Source organism: Grampus griseus, assembly GCF_964374135.1.
Source record: "Grampus griseus genome assembly, chromosome: 11".
NCBI lineage: Eukaryota > Metazoa > Chordata > Mammalia > Artiodactyla > Delphinidae > Grampus > Grampus griseus.
This window is the reverse complement of record NC_139005.1, coordinates 84,675,301-84,696,410: the sequence shown is the minus strand read 5'-3', so window position 1 is coordinate 84,696,410 and position 21,110 is coordinate 84,675,301. Positions and strand designations below refer to the sequence as shown.

The 21,110-nt window shown below is 46.5% G+C and overlaps 1 protein-coding gene across 1 annotated transcript in view; it reads right to left on the bottom strand.

Annotated features, from left to right (window-relative positions):
* Positions 1-21,110, bottom strand: part of STAB2 (stabilin 2) — a 158,314-nt gene that overhangs the window by 68,381 nt on the left and 68,823 nt on the right. The window contains exons 21-30 of the mRNA XM_082666494.1: positions 20,612-20,698; positions 19,034-19,145; positions 16,383-16,563; positions 14,300-14,393; positions 12,935-13,093; positions 8,173-8,268; positions 6,418-6,513; positions 3,872-3,919; positions 2,244-2,380; positions 1,698-1,812 (exon numbers count right to left, since the gene is read on the bottom strand). Coding sequence (XP_082522620.1) covers positions 1,698-1,812; positions 2,244-2,380; positions 3,872-3,919; positions 6,418-6,513; positions 8,173-8,268; positions 12,935-13,093; positions 14,300-14,393; positions 16,383-16,563; positions 19,034-19,145; positions 20,612-20,698 — 1,125 coding nt within the window. The remainder of the gene's footprint in view (positions 1-1,697; positions 1,813-2,243; positions 2,381-3,871; positions 3,920-6,417; positions 6,514-8,172; positions 8,269-12,934; positions 13,094-14,299; positions 14,394-16,382; positions 16,564-19,033; positions 19,146-20,611; positions 20,699-21,110) is intronic.

Here is a 21,110-nt window from a genome sequence, read left to right as displayed (position 1 = left end):
ACCGACCAAGCATGACACATCTGGGCTCCGCTCTCTCTGGTTTCCTCTCCTCTTCTCCCACCACTGCCCTCTGTCTGAAATTCCTCCTGGGAACCCTGGGTGCAGAGGGGACTTGCCTCACCCTGAGCACATCAGCAGAGGTCCTGAAACAAACGTTCCTGGCTACTTTGCACATCTCTTCTGGTTACAGGGAGACATTTATATCAGGCGTAAGAAAGAACCCATTACAACTGTGTCTTTGATGGTTGGCTGCTCTAGCAAACAGGTCTTGACTGATTTACCTCTGAATCTACGGAACCTGGGATGAACCTTCCCAGGGTGGGTGTTCGACTAATGCTTGCTCAGAGCATCAGTGATTTCAAACACCAATGGAAAACCACCCATTGTCTGACATATGCATGTAACGTTCTAGAATTATTGTAATAAAATGTAAAGAGTCCATGGGACCGTATGTAACTCTTTTCTGCTTTCTAAAAGGAATGATCTGAGGAAGCACATATATTTAGGTAATACTAGGCATAGAGCCTTTTCACAGCGCCATCACTGATGGGTAGATAGGCAGAAATGCTTTAGAGCTGCAATTCTAGAATATTCTGACCCTGGCCCATGCTCCATTGATGGGGCAGTTCTCATTTCCCAGTAGAGTCTCCATTTTCATCTTGCTCAGTTCACAGAAAGAACTTTAAAACACTGCCGCATTCAGCAGGGCAGCCAGACTTCCGCACAGAAAACTGAATCCAAGTCCTTGAAACATTATAGAAAAAGCCAGAAGGTGAGCTTCTACAGGGCTCTGCTCTCCTGTGCACTGTCCTGTCTCCAACACTCAGATCAGTTCCTGGAGCATAGGAGGTGTTCAGTAAGTATCTGTTTATTTATTTTTTGGCTGCATCGGGTCTTCGTTGCGGCACGCGGGGTCTTCATTGAGGCATGCGAGATATTTCGTTGTGGCACGTGGGCTTTTCTCTAGCTGTGGTGTGCAGGTTTTCTCTCTCTAGTTGCAGTGCTTGGGTTTTAGGGCGTATGGGCTCTGTAGTTGTGGAGTGCGGGTTCCAGAGCTTGTGGGCTCTGTAGTTTCAGGCACGTGGGCTCTCTAGTTATGGCGTGCAGGCTTAGTTGCCCCGCGGCATGTGGGATCTTAGGTCCCCAACCAGGGATCGAACCCACATCCCCAGCATTGGAAGGCGGATTCTTTACCACTGGATCACCAGAGGAGTCCCAATAAATATCTGTTGACTGACCCTAGCTTAATACAAAATTGTAGTAATCTCAAATGACTCAATTAGTAGGTTTCCAATAACCAGCTCTTAACCACACATAAAAATCAAAGTTGTGAAACTGCGCGGCCTTCACCCAGAAGAAATGAAAGGATTGCCTTTCCGGATCAGTCTGTTGTCTGTCAGGAAGAGCCTGTGGCCAACCAGTGGGCAGAGAGCTTCATTTCATACTATCCCTGCTACAGAGTAAGAGAGAGAGAGAGAGAGAGAGAGAGTGTGTGTGTGTGTGTGTGTGTGTGTGTGTGTGTGTGTGTGAATACAGGTTGCTAAGTGTTGAAGCTGGGTGATACCTACAGGGAGGTTTTATTCTCCATTTATTTTTGCTCACGTTTGGAAATTTCCCTCACAGAAAAAAACTAAAAGTACACTATGAACGTAGGTCACAAGTTTCCACTAAACAGACACAACACGACGCTCTCTTACCCCATCCGCCTTCGCCAGGTGGAGGAAGCTGCCCTGCAAAGACGTTGCCAGCATGTCAGAAGGTGGCAGGGCCTGCAGATCGGCCACTCCATACGTGCCCAGGAGCGTATGGTACCTACGACAACAGTCCATAAGGGCTGTAATGAGGTATCAATGCTTGAGGCAGTGGCATTGTGAGGAGTTAAGAGAGTAGGTTCTGGAGCCAGACTACCGGGTTCAAAATCTCCCGCTGCAACTTCAGCCATGGTACCTGGGGTTAGTTAATTAACCACCCTGTGCCTCGGTTTCCGCATCTATAAAATGGGAATAATTCTGTCTGTTTCACAGGGTCCTTGGGAGGATTAACTAGGTTGTACATAGAGCAGTTAGCACAGAATTGGCTGTCAGTCATGTTGACGACTTCCATCGTGGGGTAAGGAGGTGAGGGGGTCCTGGGACATGGTCAGTTGCATGGATCTGAAGGACCACGTGGCCTCCCTTCACTGAACTTCATTCACACTGATGCCAGTAAGATACCATGAAGAATAAAACACACATAATACCTACTTTATGAGGGTGGGAATATTGCTCTTGGTCAACCAAAAGGCTTTCTCATCTTGGTCCATGTCCTCAATAGCTTGTTGGGAAGGCACGAGGATGGTGAGGTTTGAGGCGGCTGACAGCATGGGTTGTAGGGAAGCATTCTGAATCGCAGAAGGAAAAGAAACTGGCCTGACTCATGTCAGAGGACAAATGCTGACTTAATGCTTGGCAGAGATGACAATTTCCCATGTGATATAATTTCAGAGATACTGGGAAGGTCCTAGGGACCCCTTTCCCAAATCGATCCCACCTACTGGCTGACGCCTCCTCTTCCCTCTGAGACTCATCCCTTTTATTTAAACGTGTGAACCTTGACAAAAGGCAAATTTTCCTGATCAGGTCACACTTGAGTCATTATCAGTCATTCACCCTTTAGTCTAAATGAAGAGGCAGAGAACACTCTTGAGCGTGTCATGCGTGTGTGTGCACACGTGTGTACAGAGAACCTTGAGAATCCTTGGATGCCTTTGGAATAAGGATGGTGGCAAGATTACAGGAACAGTTTCAGCATGAGAGAGAGAGACTGGAGGCCTGAAATCAAACTTTATCTACTCACCTAGAGCTACTTCTGGGTAGAAGCAGTGGTGGGCTTATGTTTCACAACCGGCTCTCCAGGAAAAACAAACAAACAAAAGCCCCGCTTCGCAGTGTTTGCTGATTTCTGTGGTGTAAGTTCTCCCATCATAGCTGATTCCAAGCTACCGTCATAACAGCATAGAAAGTGGAGTTGGGGAAGCTGTGCTCTTGTGAGCTAGGATGAGTGGGTCTAGCCCACCACAGGGCAAGCTTATGAGTGTGGGGTGGGTCTGTATGAAAATCAGCACCTGCTATAGGACCCTCAGTCCCTGCTGTCCCGTGTGATGGGGGTCAGAGGGACCCCACATGGAAGCAACAGGAAGGCGTCCTGGAGTGGCTGCTGACCAGACACTGCGTATCTTGGCATCTGTCTTCTTAAAAGGGACAAACCACTTGTCACGATGGCTGGCTGAACCTGCCACCTTGGGCCACTCAGGCAAAGATGACAGAGACTCAGACAACTGGGGATGGTGGGGCTTAGACTCTCTGTTATAGAACTTTCCAAAGGAGAGGGAAAAGCTCCTCTGGGCATGTTGGGTTGAGGGCTAAACACACATGAAATAAGACAGTACTGCAACTATAAATGCCAAATATAATTTGGTGAATTACCGTGATGAATTATGCTGACTTTTCAAAAATACCTCTTTTGATGAATGAAGTTATACATATATATTTGGATTGGTTGAAAAGTCGACCACCCCAGCTTATCTTAGACCAGAAGCTCTTGGCCCTGGTTGCATGTTAGAATCACCTGGGAAAGTGTTAAGATACACTGATGCCCAGGTCAAACCTCTACCCAATCAAATCAGAGAGTCTGGGGGTGGGAGCCTAGGCATGGCTATTGAAAATCATCTGTTCCATATGGTTCTAAAGTGCAATCAAAGCTGAGAACCACTGTTCTAGACAATTTCCCTCCCTCCCCCTCACCAGCTGCATTTTCAGTTTTCTGTTACATGTAGTCCAAATATCTAAAATTATTATATATTCCCAATCCTAATTCCAACCAAGGTACTCACATTTATCCACTGGTTAAATATAGCTGCGGCAGAGAGAAAGGACAATTCCTTATTCATTTCGTTGCAAGAGAGGGAGGAGAGAGGAGAGAGAACACAGAGGAGGATCAACGAGAGGCATAATCCCAGGGCATCTCTGGGCATCGTCCTTGCCAGCCTTGTCGATGCCGACATGAATGATGCCCAGGCTGGATGAATCCCCATGTTGCCAGAGGCATGCATTTCTTTCATGTTTAATGGCTTAAATTATCTTCTATATTCGAGGGAAAGGAGTAATTCCAGAAACGTTAAATGAAACGACAACGTCGAATTCGTCCCAATCAGAATTTATGTTGTAAGAACACGGCCACCCAGCCCTACAGGAGGGCCACAGAACTCAGTACACTGCCCCTTCCAGAGCTAGCATTGAGCAGGGGCTTGGGACACAGTGCCAAACCACTCGGGTTTTCTTTCTGGTTTGGCCATTTCCTAGTTCCTTAGGCAAGTTCCTTCATCTCTCTGGGCTTCAACGTTCCCAGCTGTGAAACGGGGATGATAAAAGCTCCAGCTGATAGTGTTGATGTGGAAACCGGAAGAGTTAACGTTTCTAAAGTGCTTAGAACAGAGGATGGCATGCAGGACACAGTCAGTAGGTTTTAGCCACTATTATTTTTAACTTATCCGCCATGGGGTTTGTTAATGAACATATATGCTGAACCATCACAACTGGCACCAGGTTGGAGTGAGGGAGGATATAAGATATGAAAGAGAAAAGATGGCCCTTGATCTCATGCAACTTACAGTTGTTTTGGGGATATTAGGGTGTGAAAAAATAACACAGAGGGCTGGTAGATCAGTGATGTTTGAAGGTGTGATAGATTAAAGAAAGCTCTAGACTTTGAGTTTAAAAAGTCTGGGTTCAATTCCTGGGTCTGCCATTTACCAGCTGTGGGATCTTGGGCAAGTCACTTAACCTCTCTGAGAACTCAAGTGCCTCACCTGAAAAATGAAAATGATGATGCCTTGCTCCTGGGATTATGAACATTAGATGCATTAATGTATGTGAAAACATTTAAAAAATTATTAAACACCACGAAAGTGGCAACAACAATTATTATGTGCAAATTTACCAAAAGGCAATACATCTCAGAGCTGTCTTAATTCCTTTTTGAAAGTGGTTGAGGTTACGGAATAAGTTAGTAAATACCGGTTGAAAAGTAAATCAGTTAGTAAATAGATAAGTACGAGAGCTGAGATGCTCTGGTAATCCCTTCAAGGAGAGGAGGGCATGAGCTGGACCTGAACTGCTGGCAGAAAGACCTGAGGCTGGGTCCATGGGGGCGGGGAACGGAGCCAGGAAGGTGACAGCTGGATAGGCGACAGCTCAGCTAAGCGGGTTGAAGTGAGTTGAGTCCATGTGAAGTCCTCAGAGTTACCAGGCCGAGCATGTGGACTTGATCTTGTTTTCCGTGGGAGGTGAGGGGCATTGTGAAAGCAGGGTGTTAGGGTTTTAAGGTTTTAGGAAATGTGGCCCATGGACAGTGCAGAGAAAATGTTGGGTCCACGCTCCACGGTCTGAATGTCAGGAGACAGGCCTGATGGGATGAGTAGGAGAAACAGGTTTAGTAAAGAGCAGGAAGGACCCTGATAGGCAGGGAGGCCAAGGTCAGATGCTGCAGCTGCCAGGGAGCACATTAGGGCAGGTGCAGCCCTGGGCACTGTTACGCCAGTGGTTTCCATTGAGAGGAGGGGTAGGAACCAAACTCCAGTGAGTTAAACAAAAAGTGAGTGATGAGAAAATTCACCAATTTACTTTCTCATTTCAACAAATCTTTATGAACAGTAGGAGTGAAGTAGGAAACAAGGACAAAGACCTGCCCTCAAGAGTTGACAGTCCAGTGGGGAGACAGACAATTAGGTGGGACGTGCCCTACGCTGATAGAACATACTAACGGTTAAGTGCTTGGGCTCTGCACGGAGACAGCTGAGCGACCTTAGGCAAGTTTGCTTAGGCTCTCAGTTTCCTCATCTATGAAATGGGCATAATAATAGCATAAGCCCAGAGGCTGTGGTTTAAAGGGGGTGCTGCAGCATGTTAAGGATTTAGTAAGATGCCTGGTACACAGAAGGTGCGCGTGCATGCGTGCGCGTGTGTGTGTGCACACATGCACCCCCCCCCCCAGACAGGGGTAAGCACAAGGTGCTCTGGGTGCCTATAGGAGGCACACAGCCCGGACAGGAGTGCCCAAGAGCTCAGCAGGGACCAGTTATTTGCTCATTTGGGAAGTCTGGGACTAGCAAGAGGCAGAATGACAAGAAAGGGAAGGCAGGACTGCTTGGTACACAGAAGGTGCCTAATAAAAGTTACCTCCCTTCAACTTGTAGAAAATTTGTGACCCACAGAGCACATATGCCATTTATGAGAAGCAGTCTGCTTCAGATAAAATCTGGAGCAAATGATTCGTAGAGCACTTTAAAGCCATCCTAGCCAAGAGAGCTTTTTTTTTCTTTTAAATTTGAAGACTTCTGTCTTTATTATTCTGTACTGGAGTTGATCTCAGAGGACTTACCACTGCAGCGTTTCCATAGCAGAGAAGGCCATCTCCTTCGTAGCCCTCTTGGCAAACACAACTCCAGACACCAGAAGAGGTAAACTGACAGGTTGCCTGATACAAAGAAAATGAGAGAAACGATTTGCTTTCCCAACTAAAGCATTAGATATGAGGTACACCTGTGAATCCTCAGGCTCCGTCTACAGTGAGAAGTGCAAATTCGGGGCTGAAAGATGGTGGAAGTAACCCACAGGCCCTCAGCCCTTTCTGCAGGTTTGGTGCACTTCTTACGGAATCACAATTAGATTCTTTCTTTTCATCCCTGCCAAGATTTAGCAAGCAGAAATCAGGACACACAGTTAATGTGAATTTCAGATAAACCAAGAGGTTTTTGTACAAGTATGTCCCATATAGTATTTGGGGGCACGCTTGTGCCAGAGAAGAATTCACTGTGTACCTGAAATTCAATTCTAACTGGGTGTTCTGCATTTTATCTGGCAACCCTATGCTGGTTCTTCCACGCTTTGGAATGAAGTGAAAGTTCCAATAACCTCTCACGTGTGGAATGTCAGGGCTTGGTTGGGCTGAAATTAAGCAAGAGTGTTGGAGCTTCTTCAGTTTTATGAAGTGCTTTCATGATTCCTGGGTAACGGATACGTTAGAGGCATCTCCTCCCATTTTTTCTGTCTTTGAATATCACCCACCTGCCCACACTACTAGTCGTGGGTCTGGCAGTCCTGTTCATGATACGTCACCCCACTCCCTGGCCATCATTGACTGTCTCATATGTGGACACCTGGACCCAGCTGGGCTGGCCAGATCCTTTCTCCTATGAGTTAGAATGGGGACACAGAGGGCTGCTAAGTTAGTGGGCATCTCTGGTAGTGGGCTAGACGTTCCTCTAAGAACAGGGAGTCACCTACCCCAAGATGCACAGAATGCACTTAAAGTTGGGAAAGAGAGAGAGAGGGAGACAAAGACAAAGAGAAAGTAAAGGCACAGGGAGTGGCAAAACGAGAAACTGCATGGTCTCAGAGGACCGAGGGAAGAAGCTGCCTTGATGTTGATGCTAAGCCCTTGGGAGGTTTTGGAACTCCTTACTACGGAGCTACCCTGGCGGCATCTGTCCAACAAATTCCTTTTTAGCTTAAGCGGATTTGCGTGGACTCTGTTACTTGCAAGCAAAAGCACTGTGACTAAGGTGTCGTCTTCATTGGTTCTGACGCTGGGTGCTTAGTGATGTTCTTTTAAAAACATGAACACGACCAGCTCTAACATCTCTGCCTGCTCTTCCCTAATTTAGACACAAGGCTCAACCTACCCTTGAATGGGCATTTTCACTAATAATTTGGGTAAAACTTTGTCATGACATTCAAAATGGGAGTCTAGTTACCCTTTAAATTATCCTGGTGATTTAGAATTGCCAGATGTAGCAAATAAAAACACCAAGTACGAATTTTAGCTAAGTTATGAAGAATTTTTTGTTTAAATTTGTCCTATCTAACATTTGGGTCATAGTTGTGCTGGAGGATTATTTGTCATTTACTAGAAGTTCAGAGTTAACCGGGATCTTATCTGGCAATCGTATGTTGGTTCTTCCAAGCTTTAGAATGGAGTGAAGGCTGAAATAATTACTCACATTCTGCTCAGGGACTCCCTTTGGGAGTAAGAGAGATTTTGTTCATTACTGGGCCCAGATAAAAAAATAACCCAACCTTCTTTCTTTCTCAAGTCATTTTTTTAAGGATTAATGAAAAAAATCAAGTCACTCACCAGTGGATGACATTTCCCAGTTTGTTCCAAGCATGACGTTACTGGTTCACAGTCAATCCCGTTGCCTCGAAATCCTTTCTTGCACTCACACTCATTCTGTAATTCCAAGAGCAAAGTCAAACGGATTATTGAAAACAACTGCCTTGCATGCCCTGCCCTCACACTGTACCACAAAATGAAGTATGGAAGCCATCGCTGTTTGGCTCTTTTAGAGAACACCATTAACGTCTTTCGTTTACTACACTTCAGCTTCCGGAGCTATTGGGCTCCACGTTCTACGTTACATTTCCCAGTCTGACAGTCCTTTGGCGCGTTTTGAATTCATTACCCTAGAGGGGCCATGTGGAGTTTGTCTCAGAGAGAACTTAGATCCTAAAGAGCATCACATGGGAAAAATTGGCCCCTCCACCTAAGAGGGAAAGATGAAGCAAGTCATGGAGCAACCACTTGGTGGAGATCCATGCACACGGCCACTGTGAGTCTGGAAGGCACGTTGTGTAATTTAGAACAGGCATTGCCTCTGAGCAGGCAAATCTCTACATGGACAACCCATGGCTAGTGGCTCAGCAGGTAGACAGGGTCATGATGCAACAAAAAAGTCCCCCCTCCATCTGGGAAGCTTTAGGTCCACACCAGGGTACATACCTTGGTGAGCAGGGTGCAGGCTGGGTTTCAGCCCGTTTGCCCCATAGGCTGGGTACTTTGTGTAGTACACAAACTACACCACAGGAGCAATGGCCCTGATCATGCAGCTATTAAATATGATGATGAAGACGATGATGATGATGATGACGACGACGATGATGATGATGATGATGATGATGATAGTGGTGGGTTGTATGATAAAATGGGGGAATGTCTGTGCTAAGTACAGAATAGGAACCAAACAAAACTGTAGTGGATCGCAACAAGGTAGAGAAAAATAAAAACCTGTGCATTAAGAAGACCAGAAAGAAAAAATACATCAGCACACAAATGGTGATTGTGGGAGTGCTGTGAATGGTTTTCATTTTTCTCCACTCTTTTAGTTTCCCAAATGTCTTCCATTATTAAACATTATCTTGCATTTAAAACATAATTTAGGGGGCTTCCCTGGTGGCGCAGTGGTTAAGAATCTGCCTGGCAGTGCAGTGGACTCGGGTTCAAGCCCTGGTCCGGGAAGATCCCACATGCCGTGGAGCAACGAAGCCCATGCGCCACAACTATTGAGCCTGTGCTCTAGAGCCTGCGAGCCACAACTACTGAACCTGCAACTACTGAAGCCCACGCGCCTAGAGTCCATGCTCCACAAGAGAAGCCACCACAGTGAGAGGCCCGTGCACCGCAATGAAGAGCAGCCCTCACTCGCCGCAACTAGAGAAAACCCGCGAGCAGCAACAAAGACGCAACGCAGCCAAAAATAAATAATAAATTAATTAATTAATTTAAAAAACCCTATTAATTTAAACAGGAGTAATCTCTTCAACAGATGACAAACACAGGTTATGGAACCAGCAATGAACCTCAAAGCTGCTTTCACTAAAGAGAAGAAGATAAAGCATACAACGTAAATAAGAATAGTCCAATCTTAACTGGAAAACAAGAGATGCTCTAAGTCTTATGGATGAACTGGCACATGAGATGCTTCTGTGATGAGGACCACTGCTCTTCAGAGGAGGGAGGATGAGCTGGGAAGTTTCTTCTGGGAAGTGGGGCATGGCTGGACCTTGGGAGAGGGTGGGAGGAGTGGGGAGTCCATGAAAGCTGAGGGTACATGTCAGAAAAATAAACAGAGGTGGGAAACTAGGAACATTTGATTGGTGAAGCATTATTGAGGTGATACAAGACAACCCATTAAGTTGTGGGAAGAAAGGAATAGAACTCCTATTTATGAATTTTTATCTTTAAGGGTATAAGTATTATTTGCTATATATGCTTTATAAGGTAAATTGGGTGTATATATATATATATATATATATATATATATATATATATATATTTTTTTTTTTTTTTTTTTTTGCGGTTTGCGGGCCTCTCACTGTTGTGACCTCTCCCGTTGCGGAGCACAGGCTCCAGACGCGCAGGCTCAGTGGCCATGGCTCATGGGCCCAGCTGCTCCACGGCATGTGGGATCTTCCCGGACCAGGGCACGAACCAGCGTCCCCTGCATCGGCAGGCTGACTCTCAACCACGGCGCCACGAGGGAAGCAAATATATCCACGTGTATACAACTTTACACGAGAGGGCAAGACCTTGTAAGCAAGAGTGTTTAATCTTCTGTACTTGGTATTGGGGTAGCACCTCCCTGCACCCCCAGCCCTGACATATTGACCCAAACATGGTCTGTCTTTTAAAATAAAAATTCATGGTAGTTAGGATTTGTGCCTATTTGGAATATATCTACAAGCTTTTGAGCCAACTAATAACATGACTGAGGGCAATCCTAGATATGGCCTATTTTATTTCTCATGTAACACTACAAAAAGTCGTTTCTCTTCCTCTATCTCCCCCATCAGAATGCTTTTCAAATTTGTCTGCAGAAAGGATGATAGAGCAGAAGGGAATAGCTACTCTTATGGGTTGAACTGTGCTCCCCCAATCCCACCCCCGCACTCATATGTTGAAGTCCTGACCCCCAGTACCTCAGAATGTAACCTTATTTGGAAAAAGGATTGTTAATATGTAATGAGTTAAGATGAGGTCCTACTGGAGTAGGGTGGGTCCCTAGTCTAATATGACTGGTGTCCTTATAAAAAGGGGAGATTTGGACATAGACATGCACGTGGCAGAATGCCACGTGAACACGAAGGCAGAGATTAGGGTGATGCGTGTATAAGCCAAGGAACACCAAAGCCTGTCAGCGAACCACCCAGGGCTGGCAGAGAGGCATGGAACAGATCTGTCATCATAGCTCTTAGAAGGAACCAAAGCTGCTGATACCTTGATCCTGACCTCTAGCCTCCAATCCCATGAGACACACATTTCTGTTGTTCTGTGATACCCAGTTAGTGATGCTTTGCTACAGCAGCCTTAGCAAACTGATACCGACACCAAGAAATTGTTTTTCTCTCTCAAATGCGACGTGGCGACTCAGGTGAGTCAAAAACTGATTGAATTGTTGGTACTTGCTTGGCAAGACATAAGAATGCAGTGAGTTCTTTCATGACTAGGACTTTTTCATGGCTACAATCCTAGGACAGTTGTCATCACCTCCCCTGGGGCTGATTAACTCCTAAGAAGTAGCTTTCTCTGCCTCTGTCTCCCTTAAATGAGGTTAAGTGAAAGTGACCCACCACTGAGTATTACACAGTGTTATAGAGAAATAGAGTGTGGTCAAGGGTGGCGACCGAGAGGACAATTCTGGAGTCAGACTGTCTGGGTGTGAATCTCACACCGTAATTTGGTTTCTGTGTGATATGAGCAAAGTATTTAAGCTCTCCATGCTTCAGTTTCCTCTTTTATAAGATGGAATGATAATAGTACCTATGTGGCAACAAAAGCAAAAATAAGCAAGTAGGACTACATCAAATTAAAAAGCTTCTGGGGGCTTCCCTGGTGGTGCAGTGGTTGAGAGTCCGCCTGCCGATGCAGGGGACATGGGTTCGTGCCCCCGTCCGGGAAGATCCCACATGCCGTGGAGCGGCTGGGCCCGTGAGCCATGGCCCCTGAGCCTGCGCGTCCGGAGTCTGTGCTCCGCAACGGAAGAGGCCGCAACAGTGAGAGGCCCGCGTACCGCAAAAAAAAATAAAATAAATAAAATAAAAAGCTTCTATATGGCAAAGGCGACCATCAACAAAATGAAAAGGTAACCTATGGAATGGGAGAAAATATTTACAAGTCATAATCTGATAAGAGCTTAATATCTAAAATATATAAAGAACTCATACAACTCAACAGCAAAAAACCAAACAATCCAATTAAAAAAATGGGCAGAAGATCTGAGTGGACATTTTTCCAAAGAAGACATACAGATAATCAACAGGTACTTGAAAAGCTGCTCAACATGACTAATCATCAGAGGAACGCAAATCAAAACCACAGTGAGATAAAGACAAGAAATAATAAAGTGTTGGAGAGGAAGTGGAGGAAAAGGAACCCTTGTGCACTGTTGGTGGGAATGTAAATTGGTGCAGCCACTGTGGAAAACTGTTATGGCGGTTCTTCAAAAAACTAAAAATAGAACTACCATATGTTCTAGCAATTCCACTTCTGGGTATTTACCTGAAAAAAAAAAAAAAAAACTCGAAAAGGTATATGCACCCCATGTTCATTGCAGCATTATTTACAATAGTCAAGACATGGAAGCAACCAAACTGCTCATCAACAGATGAATGATAAAGAATATGTGGCCTACGTATACATTAGAATATTATTTGGCCAAAGAAAGAATGAAATCTTGCCATTTGCAACATAATGGATGGACTTTGAGGGCATTATGCTAAGTGAAATAGGTAAGAAAAAGACCAGTGCCATCTGATCTCACTTATATGTGGAATCTAAAACAAAACAAAACAAAACAAAACCAAGCTCACAGATATGGAGAACAGACTGGTGGTTGCCAGAGGCTGGGTGGGGCGGGGTGTGGTGAGGGTAAATGGGGTCAAAAGGTGAAAAAAAATAGTACCTACATCATAGGTTTGTTGCGACAATTAACCCTTTCCCACTGCTACAAATGATAAAAGAGCTGCAGTAAATTCTAGCCAAAGTATTTCTGTGTCTAGGGGAGAAAACCATCTACTCCAGGAATCCTGCTTCCTCTTGGCTCTCCACTCATCACACCTACCTGCCCGGGGCCAACGTACAAACAGGTTGCATTGTGGTGGCAGCTGCCAGCACTGGGCAGCAGGCAGGTGTTGATCTCTGAGCAATCCCTTCCGTCCCCCGTCCATCCCTGATGGCATACGCAGACATGGGTTCCCCTGCCAGTTCTGATGCATTCTGCCTACAGGAGGAAGCAGCAGCAACACCTCTGAAACCCCAGTCCAGCTGCAAGATTCCAAGTGCAAAGCAAGGACTTCCAGAGGTACACTGAAGAAGCTTATATTTACATGGAGTGCAAAGGAAATGATTAAAACACACATTTGCATTAAGAGCAACGGAAAAGATAAGATGACTTAAAGAACAAATTTGCTTGTTTTTGGCCAGCTAATGGCCACCGTCACTAACCAACGTCACTGCCATTTATTGAGCCAGGGACTGTTCTGAATGTCTTGTAGGTGTAAGCCATCATCTTGAGGAAGGTACTGTGATTATCTCTATTTTACAGATAAGGAAACTGAGGCTCAGAGGAGGTAAGTGACTTGCCCAAGGTCACACAGCTGTAAAGAGGCACGAACCCAGGTCTGTATGATGCTTTAGCCCAAGCTCCTACCTGTACCAAGTCCAGGCCTTTCAGGATGACCACACCAGGAAGCTGAAGGACAGAGTGAGAGGTGCAAGGTAAGCTGTCCAGATGAGGCTGAGTGGGTGGGGCTTGCCCAGGCCCAGTCTGGAGGGTTGGGCAAGGCGTTTGTACCTGATTTCATCCTCAGAGCCAGGAGAAGTTCCCGAAGGGGGAAACATGATCTGATCCACTCTGGCTGTGGCTATAGCCAAGAGGAGCATCAGGGAGAACAGTTATTAAACTGTGGGTAAGGAATGAAGGTGACCTTGGCCGGGTGGTGGTGGTGATATTCAGAAGGTATTAATGAAAGCAACAGTCAGTTTGGGCTATACCCCTGACACTAACAGAACTTAAGGCAAGTCACTTAAGGTCTCTGAGCCTCAGTTTCCTGATCAGTAAAACGGGGATAAACAACATCTGCTTCAATGGGTTGGTGGGAAGAGCAAATGAGATCACTTACATGAAAGTCACTTGTAAGCTGTAATGTCTGAATCAGAAGTTTATTACTAATGATCTCCAGTATCTGATCCTTTGGTTGTGTTTTTAGAAGCCCAATACCCCTGCACATGTGAACCTGGGGCTCCCTCAGCACACGTGGACTTAGGAAGTGGAGGCTCACAGAAGGTACCTGGCACCATCTTTAAAATGCAGGGTTCAAGAAAATGTGCCTCATGCAATGAAGTCATCGTACACTGCCTTTTGGAAGGTCTTCCCTCAGGATTTCCTAAAAAACCTGGCAGCTTGGAAATAAAGACAAACACTCACATTGCGGCTGCAGCCCCCTCGGGTTAATCCCGAACAAGGGTCCATCTCTGAACAGAGGCTTCCGTCCCCTTCATACCCTGCTTTGCAAACACAGCTGCAAAGAAGAGTGAGCGCACAAAGTCAGCCCTAGAAATATAAGCACCAACTATCCCACCGCTCCCCAAGAAGACCAGCCAGCCAGGGGTGAACGTGTTCACGGCCAGGTGGCCTGACACTTTGCCCTTGTCGGGGGAGCCATGTACCATGATGGCCACCAGCACTCCCGGGTCTGCAGTCAGATACACCTGGGTGGGTATCCAGGCCCCACCTCTTAGCAGTTATGTGACCTTGAGCGAGTCCCTTAACCTCTGGGAGACTGTTTCCTCACCTGGAAAATGGGTCTAACATCTCCCTCATAAAGCTGTGGTATAGAGTGAATGCACATGGGGCGTTCAGCAGGGCACTTGCTCACACTTGCACCTTCTCAGGCTCGACACTGGGCGGCTTTTCTGTTCTTATGGGGCTGGAATCTGTCTCTTTATACCTCAAGTCATTACCTCTGGTTCAGCAGAGAACAACGCTCTCTTCTGTGTGACAGTTCAGTGATTTGAACATGACAATCAGGTGAGACCTTCCTTCTCTCCCTTCTCTGATCTCTCAGATGTTCTTTTTTTTGGAGCACAACATTCTCAGGTGCCTGATTCCATGATCCACCACGCCCTCAGGCACTCCTCTCAAAATGCTCCACCTTGAAACTTTAGCTATTAGCTAGGACCATTCATTCATTCGTTTGTTTGGTCAACCAGTATTTACTGAGTGCCCTGTGATAGGTGCTGGGACGCCTATCACACGCGCACGTCACTATTGCAGCTTCAGTCATACGTGCTTCACCAAACTCTAAATAAAATTATTTTTCATGCATCAAGAATCCTACAAGAACTAAATACTTTAGGTGGTCCCCAAATGAAGAAATAGATTGATCTGTTTCAACACTGATTTACCTAAGTTTATATAGGAAATACAGACCCATGTTGATGATCCCCTGTGGGTGATTAGAGGTTTTTAAATTTATTTATTGTTTACTTATTTACTTTTTTTTTTTTTTCTGGCCGTGCCTCACGGCTTGCAGTATCTTAGTTTCTGACCAGGGATTGAACCCAGGCCCCAGCAGTGAGAGCGCCGAGTCCTAGCCACTGGACGGCCAGGGAATTCCCTTAAGAGGTTTTAAGGGCAATTGTGGTGACTTGTGACTTTCGCCTTATGCACTGATGTATATACGAGCTGCTTAGGAGGATGCATTTCTATTGTACCACCATGGAAGAGCAAAGTCAGTCTCTGCCCCATGCTTCCTACAGACTGGTGGGGGAGACAGATCACAGACAGGTAAGCAAATGATTAGGTAATTACAAATTAAGAAAAGTGCTGCAAAAATAAGGCTAAGAATTCTACATGTTGTCTGCATTTCCCAGGATATTTTTTGCATGGTTACTGCCTTTGAACCAGATATTCCCAGAGAGGAAAATTTCCTCTGACATGTTCCCCCCATGCCCACTTCATATGTTAGATAGCATTAAGAAAACAAATGGTGATCCAGTGACCAACGATCCAATTTTGTAAGATGTCTTTAACAGGGGCGTAGTTACTAATGACCTTAGGAAGTAAAGGCGTTTTTAAAGGGTTGGAAAGTTGGTGGGCAAATCTTCATTTCCTTCACATGAGTGATGGTAATAACTGCAGTTTCCATGACTGAACACCTATGATGTACTAGCCCTGGGGCTGGATGATTTGGCATTCAGTTCTTCGAATCTCCACAACTGCCCTGCTAGGTAGGCAACATCACCCTTATTGTACTGATGACAAAAGTGAGGCTCAGACAGGTTAAGTAACTGCCCAAGGTCACACAGCTGGTAAGTTTCAAAGCAGGGAATGCTGCAAACTTTGAACCCAGCTCAGTCTGAGGTTTTCTCCACAAAAGCCATACTGGCAGCTGAAGAGAACAGGGCTTAGTTTATGAAGAGTTTAGATATGGGTTGGGTGTGTCTACAGGTAACACAGTGGCCATGGGCCGTTAAGGATGGCAATCCCCACTCCCCGACCGGCCTACCTTGCTGTCCCATTGCTGTATTCGCAGGTGGCATGGATGTGACAGAACTGCAGGTAGGGCCCACAGGCTGAGGTCTGCTTGTGACAGAATCTCCCGGCGGAGCCGTCCCTGCAGGTGCCGGGGAGACAGGCGCCGTCACTGTCAATTCTGTTGTCACACGTTCCGAAACTGCACAGACACCCTGGAAGGGAAGGAAGAGGGCCGTTCAGGGCTTGGGGACAAGCTTAGCAATGGGCACATGGGTCATGGAGGACAGGGCCCCCTCCCCTCACCCCCCACTCACTCCTGTAGGCGCAGAACCCGGGGCTGAGACGCGGAAGGCTCTGGACGCTATTTCTCAGCGTCTTTCTCGTGTGCCAGGACAGCTCTCGGTGAGAAGAGCTTGGTCTTCGGGATGCTTTGTGTGTCTGTGTGTGGGGTGCAGGGGGAGGGTGGGTTGTGATGGTGTGAAAGAGGCCAAGGAGCTCCATTTTCACCTACTTCACGGTAGGAGAGTTTAGTCTGGAAATTTCTCACCTTTTCCTGAAGACATTCTGGAAGTGATTTCTCCTGCCGGCACAGCCTCTGATGTGTGGCTTATATATTTGCACTTCACCCTCCATCACAGCAAACCAATGCTAACTCATGCCCAATATTTGCACACTGACCTTGTTCTAGGCATCGGGCCAGCCTTTAACCTGTACCCTCTCATTCATAGTCACCAGCCTCAGGAGTTAGGTATCAATACTTTTACCAGCCCCATTTTCCAGATGAGGAAACTGAGGCCCAGAGAGGTAAAACAAATTGCCTGACTTGCTGGCAAGTTCCCAAACAGGGACTTGAACTCAGACCTTCAAATTCCATTTCCGTTAGTGACCATGAGTAACCAGGCGATCAGTGTATCGACTGGCATTTCCACTGTCTGTTATCATCTTAGACTTTAGCTGCTAACTTTGCTTTTGATTACAGGTATTTAAAAGTTGCAACGTGAGCCAGCGCATCAGACTCAGGCTCCTCTGCATGTGGAAGTGAAAAGAACATTCTGGAGACTCTCAAAGGCAGGTGGCAAGGATTTGGGGGCTTAAATGTGATCAGAAATGAAGGAATGCGTGGTTTTGCCCCAGAAGGGACTGATGGGAAAGGGATTTGTGTCGGGGCTTGGAGCCAGCGTCCAGGAAAGAGAAACACAGTGAGGGCTGGCAAAGCACAGCTGGTTTTAAAACAAAGAAAACTTTTCATAAACTTTTAAGGACGTCAGGGCTTGGTTAGCAAGGAACAAGACCCCAGAATGAAGAGGAAGCTCCCCTGCATGAGGCGGTGGGCGGCAACAGACCTGGACAAGAGGCTTTGGGGCGGGAAGCCACCACTGCCGCCCCGGCCTCGGCATCGTGACTACTGGCCTCATAAAAATGCCTATGTCAACAGGCTTTGGAATAAACCCCTATTTTTTTTCCCTCAGAAACCTTATTTGGCAAAAAGAGCATCAGACTAGGATCAGCAGCCACAAATCTGCTGGGCTCTGGTGTCCCGTCCTTCTTGAGAGGTAGCCGTGAAGATCAGACAAAGTAAGAGAGGAGAGGGGTGGTGTGTTTTGTAACAGATGAGTGGAGTCAGTAGTGATAGTAATAAGAATGGCTTCATTCATTGATTATTTGCTAGGTGCACGCTCTGGGCTAAAGTCCTAAATTATGATCTAACTTAATTAACAACCTATGAAGTGGGTACCAATACTGTCTTCATTTTATAAATGGGGAAGTTAAGCTTCAATGAGAGATTTCTTCCAAGGTCGTAGAGCCAGTAAGTTGCAGAGTGAAGACTGAACTTCAGGTTGGTTTGACTCCACAGCAAGCTCTGATCTATTCATTTTTTTTTTTCTATCAAGTTCTAATCTTAGCTTAGATAGATAGATGTATATTTCTATCTAGGTACTTAAATATTCACATGGTGTTCTTTTTAAGAACATAATGTGTTTTCTAAGATTATATAACTGCATTTTTTTTTCCAATGCCTAGTGTTGTGGAACTTCCTACATGTTCTATGAGCTTCTGGACGTTTATATCACTGAACTTAGCATAACAGTAACAGTACCAACAATAATAGATAATAGTAACAATAACAGATAATAATATTGGTAGTGCATACTAGGCACTAGGCATTGTTCTAAGGCAAGTGCTTTCCATTTATAACTTGTGCTAACCTTACGAGGTAGTTACTATTATTATCCCCATTTTATAGATGAGGAAATTGAGGCCTAGAGCGGTGTAGTAACTAACCCAAGGTCGCACACTTAGCAAAGGGAGGAGCTGATGGAGGAGGACTGCTTGAAAGGTGGGGAGTCTGTTTTCTGATACGGAGCCCACAATCACTTCAGGTATGTGGGGAAACCCTAAAAGACTGGTTTTCAAAGTGTGGTCTTGGGCCAGCAGTGTTGACATCTCAGGGAACTTGTCAGAGATGCAAATCCCCAGGTACCACCCAGGCCTCCTATCTCAAAGCTCTGTGAGTGGGGCCCAGCAACCTGGCATGTGCACTGTTTGGGACCCAAGTGCTTAAGAAATACCCTGTGATAAGGGCATCAACCAAGCCGAGGGGCACCTGATACCAGGACTGCACTGCAGTGCTGCAGGGACCCCGGGTGAGGAGCAGAAGGCAGCTCAGGAAGCGACACTTACTTTTGTCACACCGAGGTCCGTATTTATTGGGGTCCGAGCAGAACTGACACTGGGAGCCCTGGAAGCCATCCTGGCAAACGCACGTCCCATTGCCGTCGAGGCCGTCGGCGCACTGCAAACAAAGGCAGGGCCCCTGGCCGTCAGGACAACACGCCCCAGGCGAGGAGTCCCAGATGCTTTCGTTTCCTGGCCTGCTTCTCTGACTCAGATTCAATTCTGCTTGAAATGACTCTTTGGGGCCCCCTGTGGAAAGTGGAGTCATGGATATCGGGTAGGAAGCTAAGACAGTGACATATGGGTGTCCCGAGCCAGGATTCAGAACTTCACAGGAAGTCATTTGGTCGGGGAGGGGAGGGTATCACAGTGGTGAAATGGAACCTCTAAACAATGCTTAAGGGGCAGCCCCATAAGCCACTGACCTTCAGAATGAAGGCAGGCCTTTCTCTCCAGATGCTCACACGCTCAGCTATGTGACTCCAAACGGCAGTGTCTTCTCCTTCAGTGTGAGCATTTTACCCCTCATCTCCCCAGCTATTTCAAGGTTAGATTTGTACTGACTGACACGTATCAGAATTGGGCTTGGGTCCCGGACCACCCAGGTACAGTAGTTAATTGGTAGCAGCTTCGCCCTATCCCCCTGGCCTGTGTGGCGTCCCCACTTGGTGGTCATGCAGTTTTTCCTTCCCCTTGAAAGAGGCGTATTTTCGAGGTGGATTTCTTATATGTGCAGATCCATAATTTCCCCATATGAACCATACCTTTGTATGTTTAGCCCTGGCCTCCACGCTAGGTGAGTTAAGTTTTGGCTCTTACATTTCATAGGTTTTGCAGATGGGCTAAAAAAAGCATTCAGGACTTCCCTGGGGGTCCAGTGGTAAAGAATCCGCCTTCCAATGCAGGGGACATGGGTTCGATCCCTGGTCCAGGAACTAAGATCCCACACGCGGTGGGGCAACTAAGCCTGCGCACCACAACTACTGAGCTCGCGCACCTCAGCTAGAGAGCCTGCGTGCCACAAACTAGAGCCCACGCGCCAGGGAGCCTGAGTGCCACAACTAGAGAGAGAAAACCTGCACGCCACAGCTAGAGAGAAGCCCATGCGCTGCAATGAAGATCCCGAGTGTCGCAACTAAGACCCGAGGCAGCCAAAAAAAAAAAAAAAATCTTAATGAAAGCATTCACTGGGCAGTGCTTTTTTTTTTTTTTCCCTTAAGAATAGTAAAATCTCGGCCCTAAAAAGACTTGGCGATCAATGCAGGCCAATCCTGCTATCCCCCACACGGGGAAACTGGGGTCCAGAGAGCCTTGCTGAGTTGCTCAAAGTCACGCCGTCAGCAGTAGGAAAGCAGACCAGAAGCGACATCACTGGACACCCTGCCCCCTGCCACTCGCCCAGGCAAAATTCCTTCTCCTGCAGACACCCTCTCTTCTTTTAGCAACTGAGCTGTTTCTTTTACTCCCTGGGAACAGTGACTGGCATTGTACCATTTCTTGGTTTAGTGGTTTTAAAAATTACTTTTCGACTTAACACGGGTCAACCTCAGCATTTGTGAAAAAGCAAGCCTCAGTCTTTATCACCTGCCCATTCCCGGAGCATGGATTCGAGAAGCCTCCTGGACACTGGTTGCAGTCGGGCCCGTAGAAGCCGTGGCAGCACTTTGGTACCTGAGAAACAAAATGTGTGTTGCCTTTTGGAATCCCAGGCAGAGCTCCAGTTCCTCAAAGGAAACATCAATACATTTTAATTTCCGTTACGATCTCAAGCAGTGTCAGCCCCCTCCCACCCTTAGGAGCATGACTTCTTCTCTTGCAGATGACGGCGTGGCCTGTGCTCAGCCACCTGTTCACCACCAATCTCCTGAGGGCCGCCCCGGGCTGCTGGCTCGGCTCTGGTACTGTGACAGCAAGACAGACAAAGGCTTGGGCTCACGGAGCCCGTGTTCCATCTAGTCAGGGAAGAGACGATACATTTAAAAAGAAAAAAAAGAGGATTTCAGATAGCAGTAAATGCCGGGAAATCAAAGTGCCGTTACCAAGTGGTGGCAGGTGGGAGCAGAGGTGTGGGGAGATTGGCGGG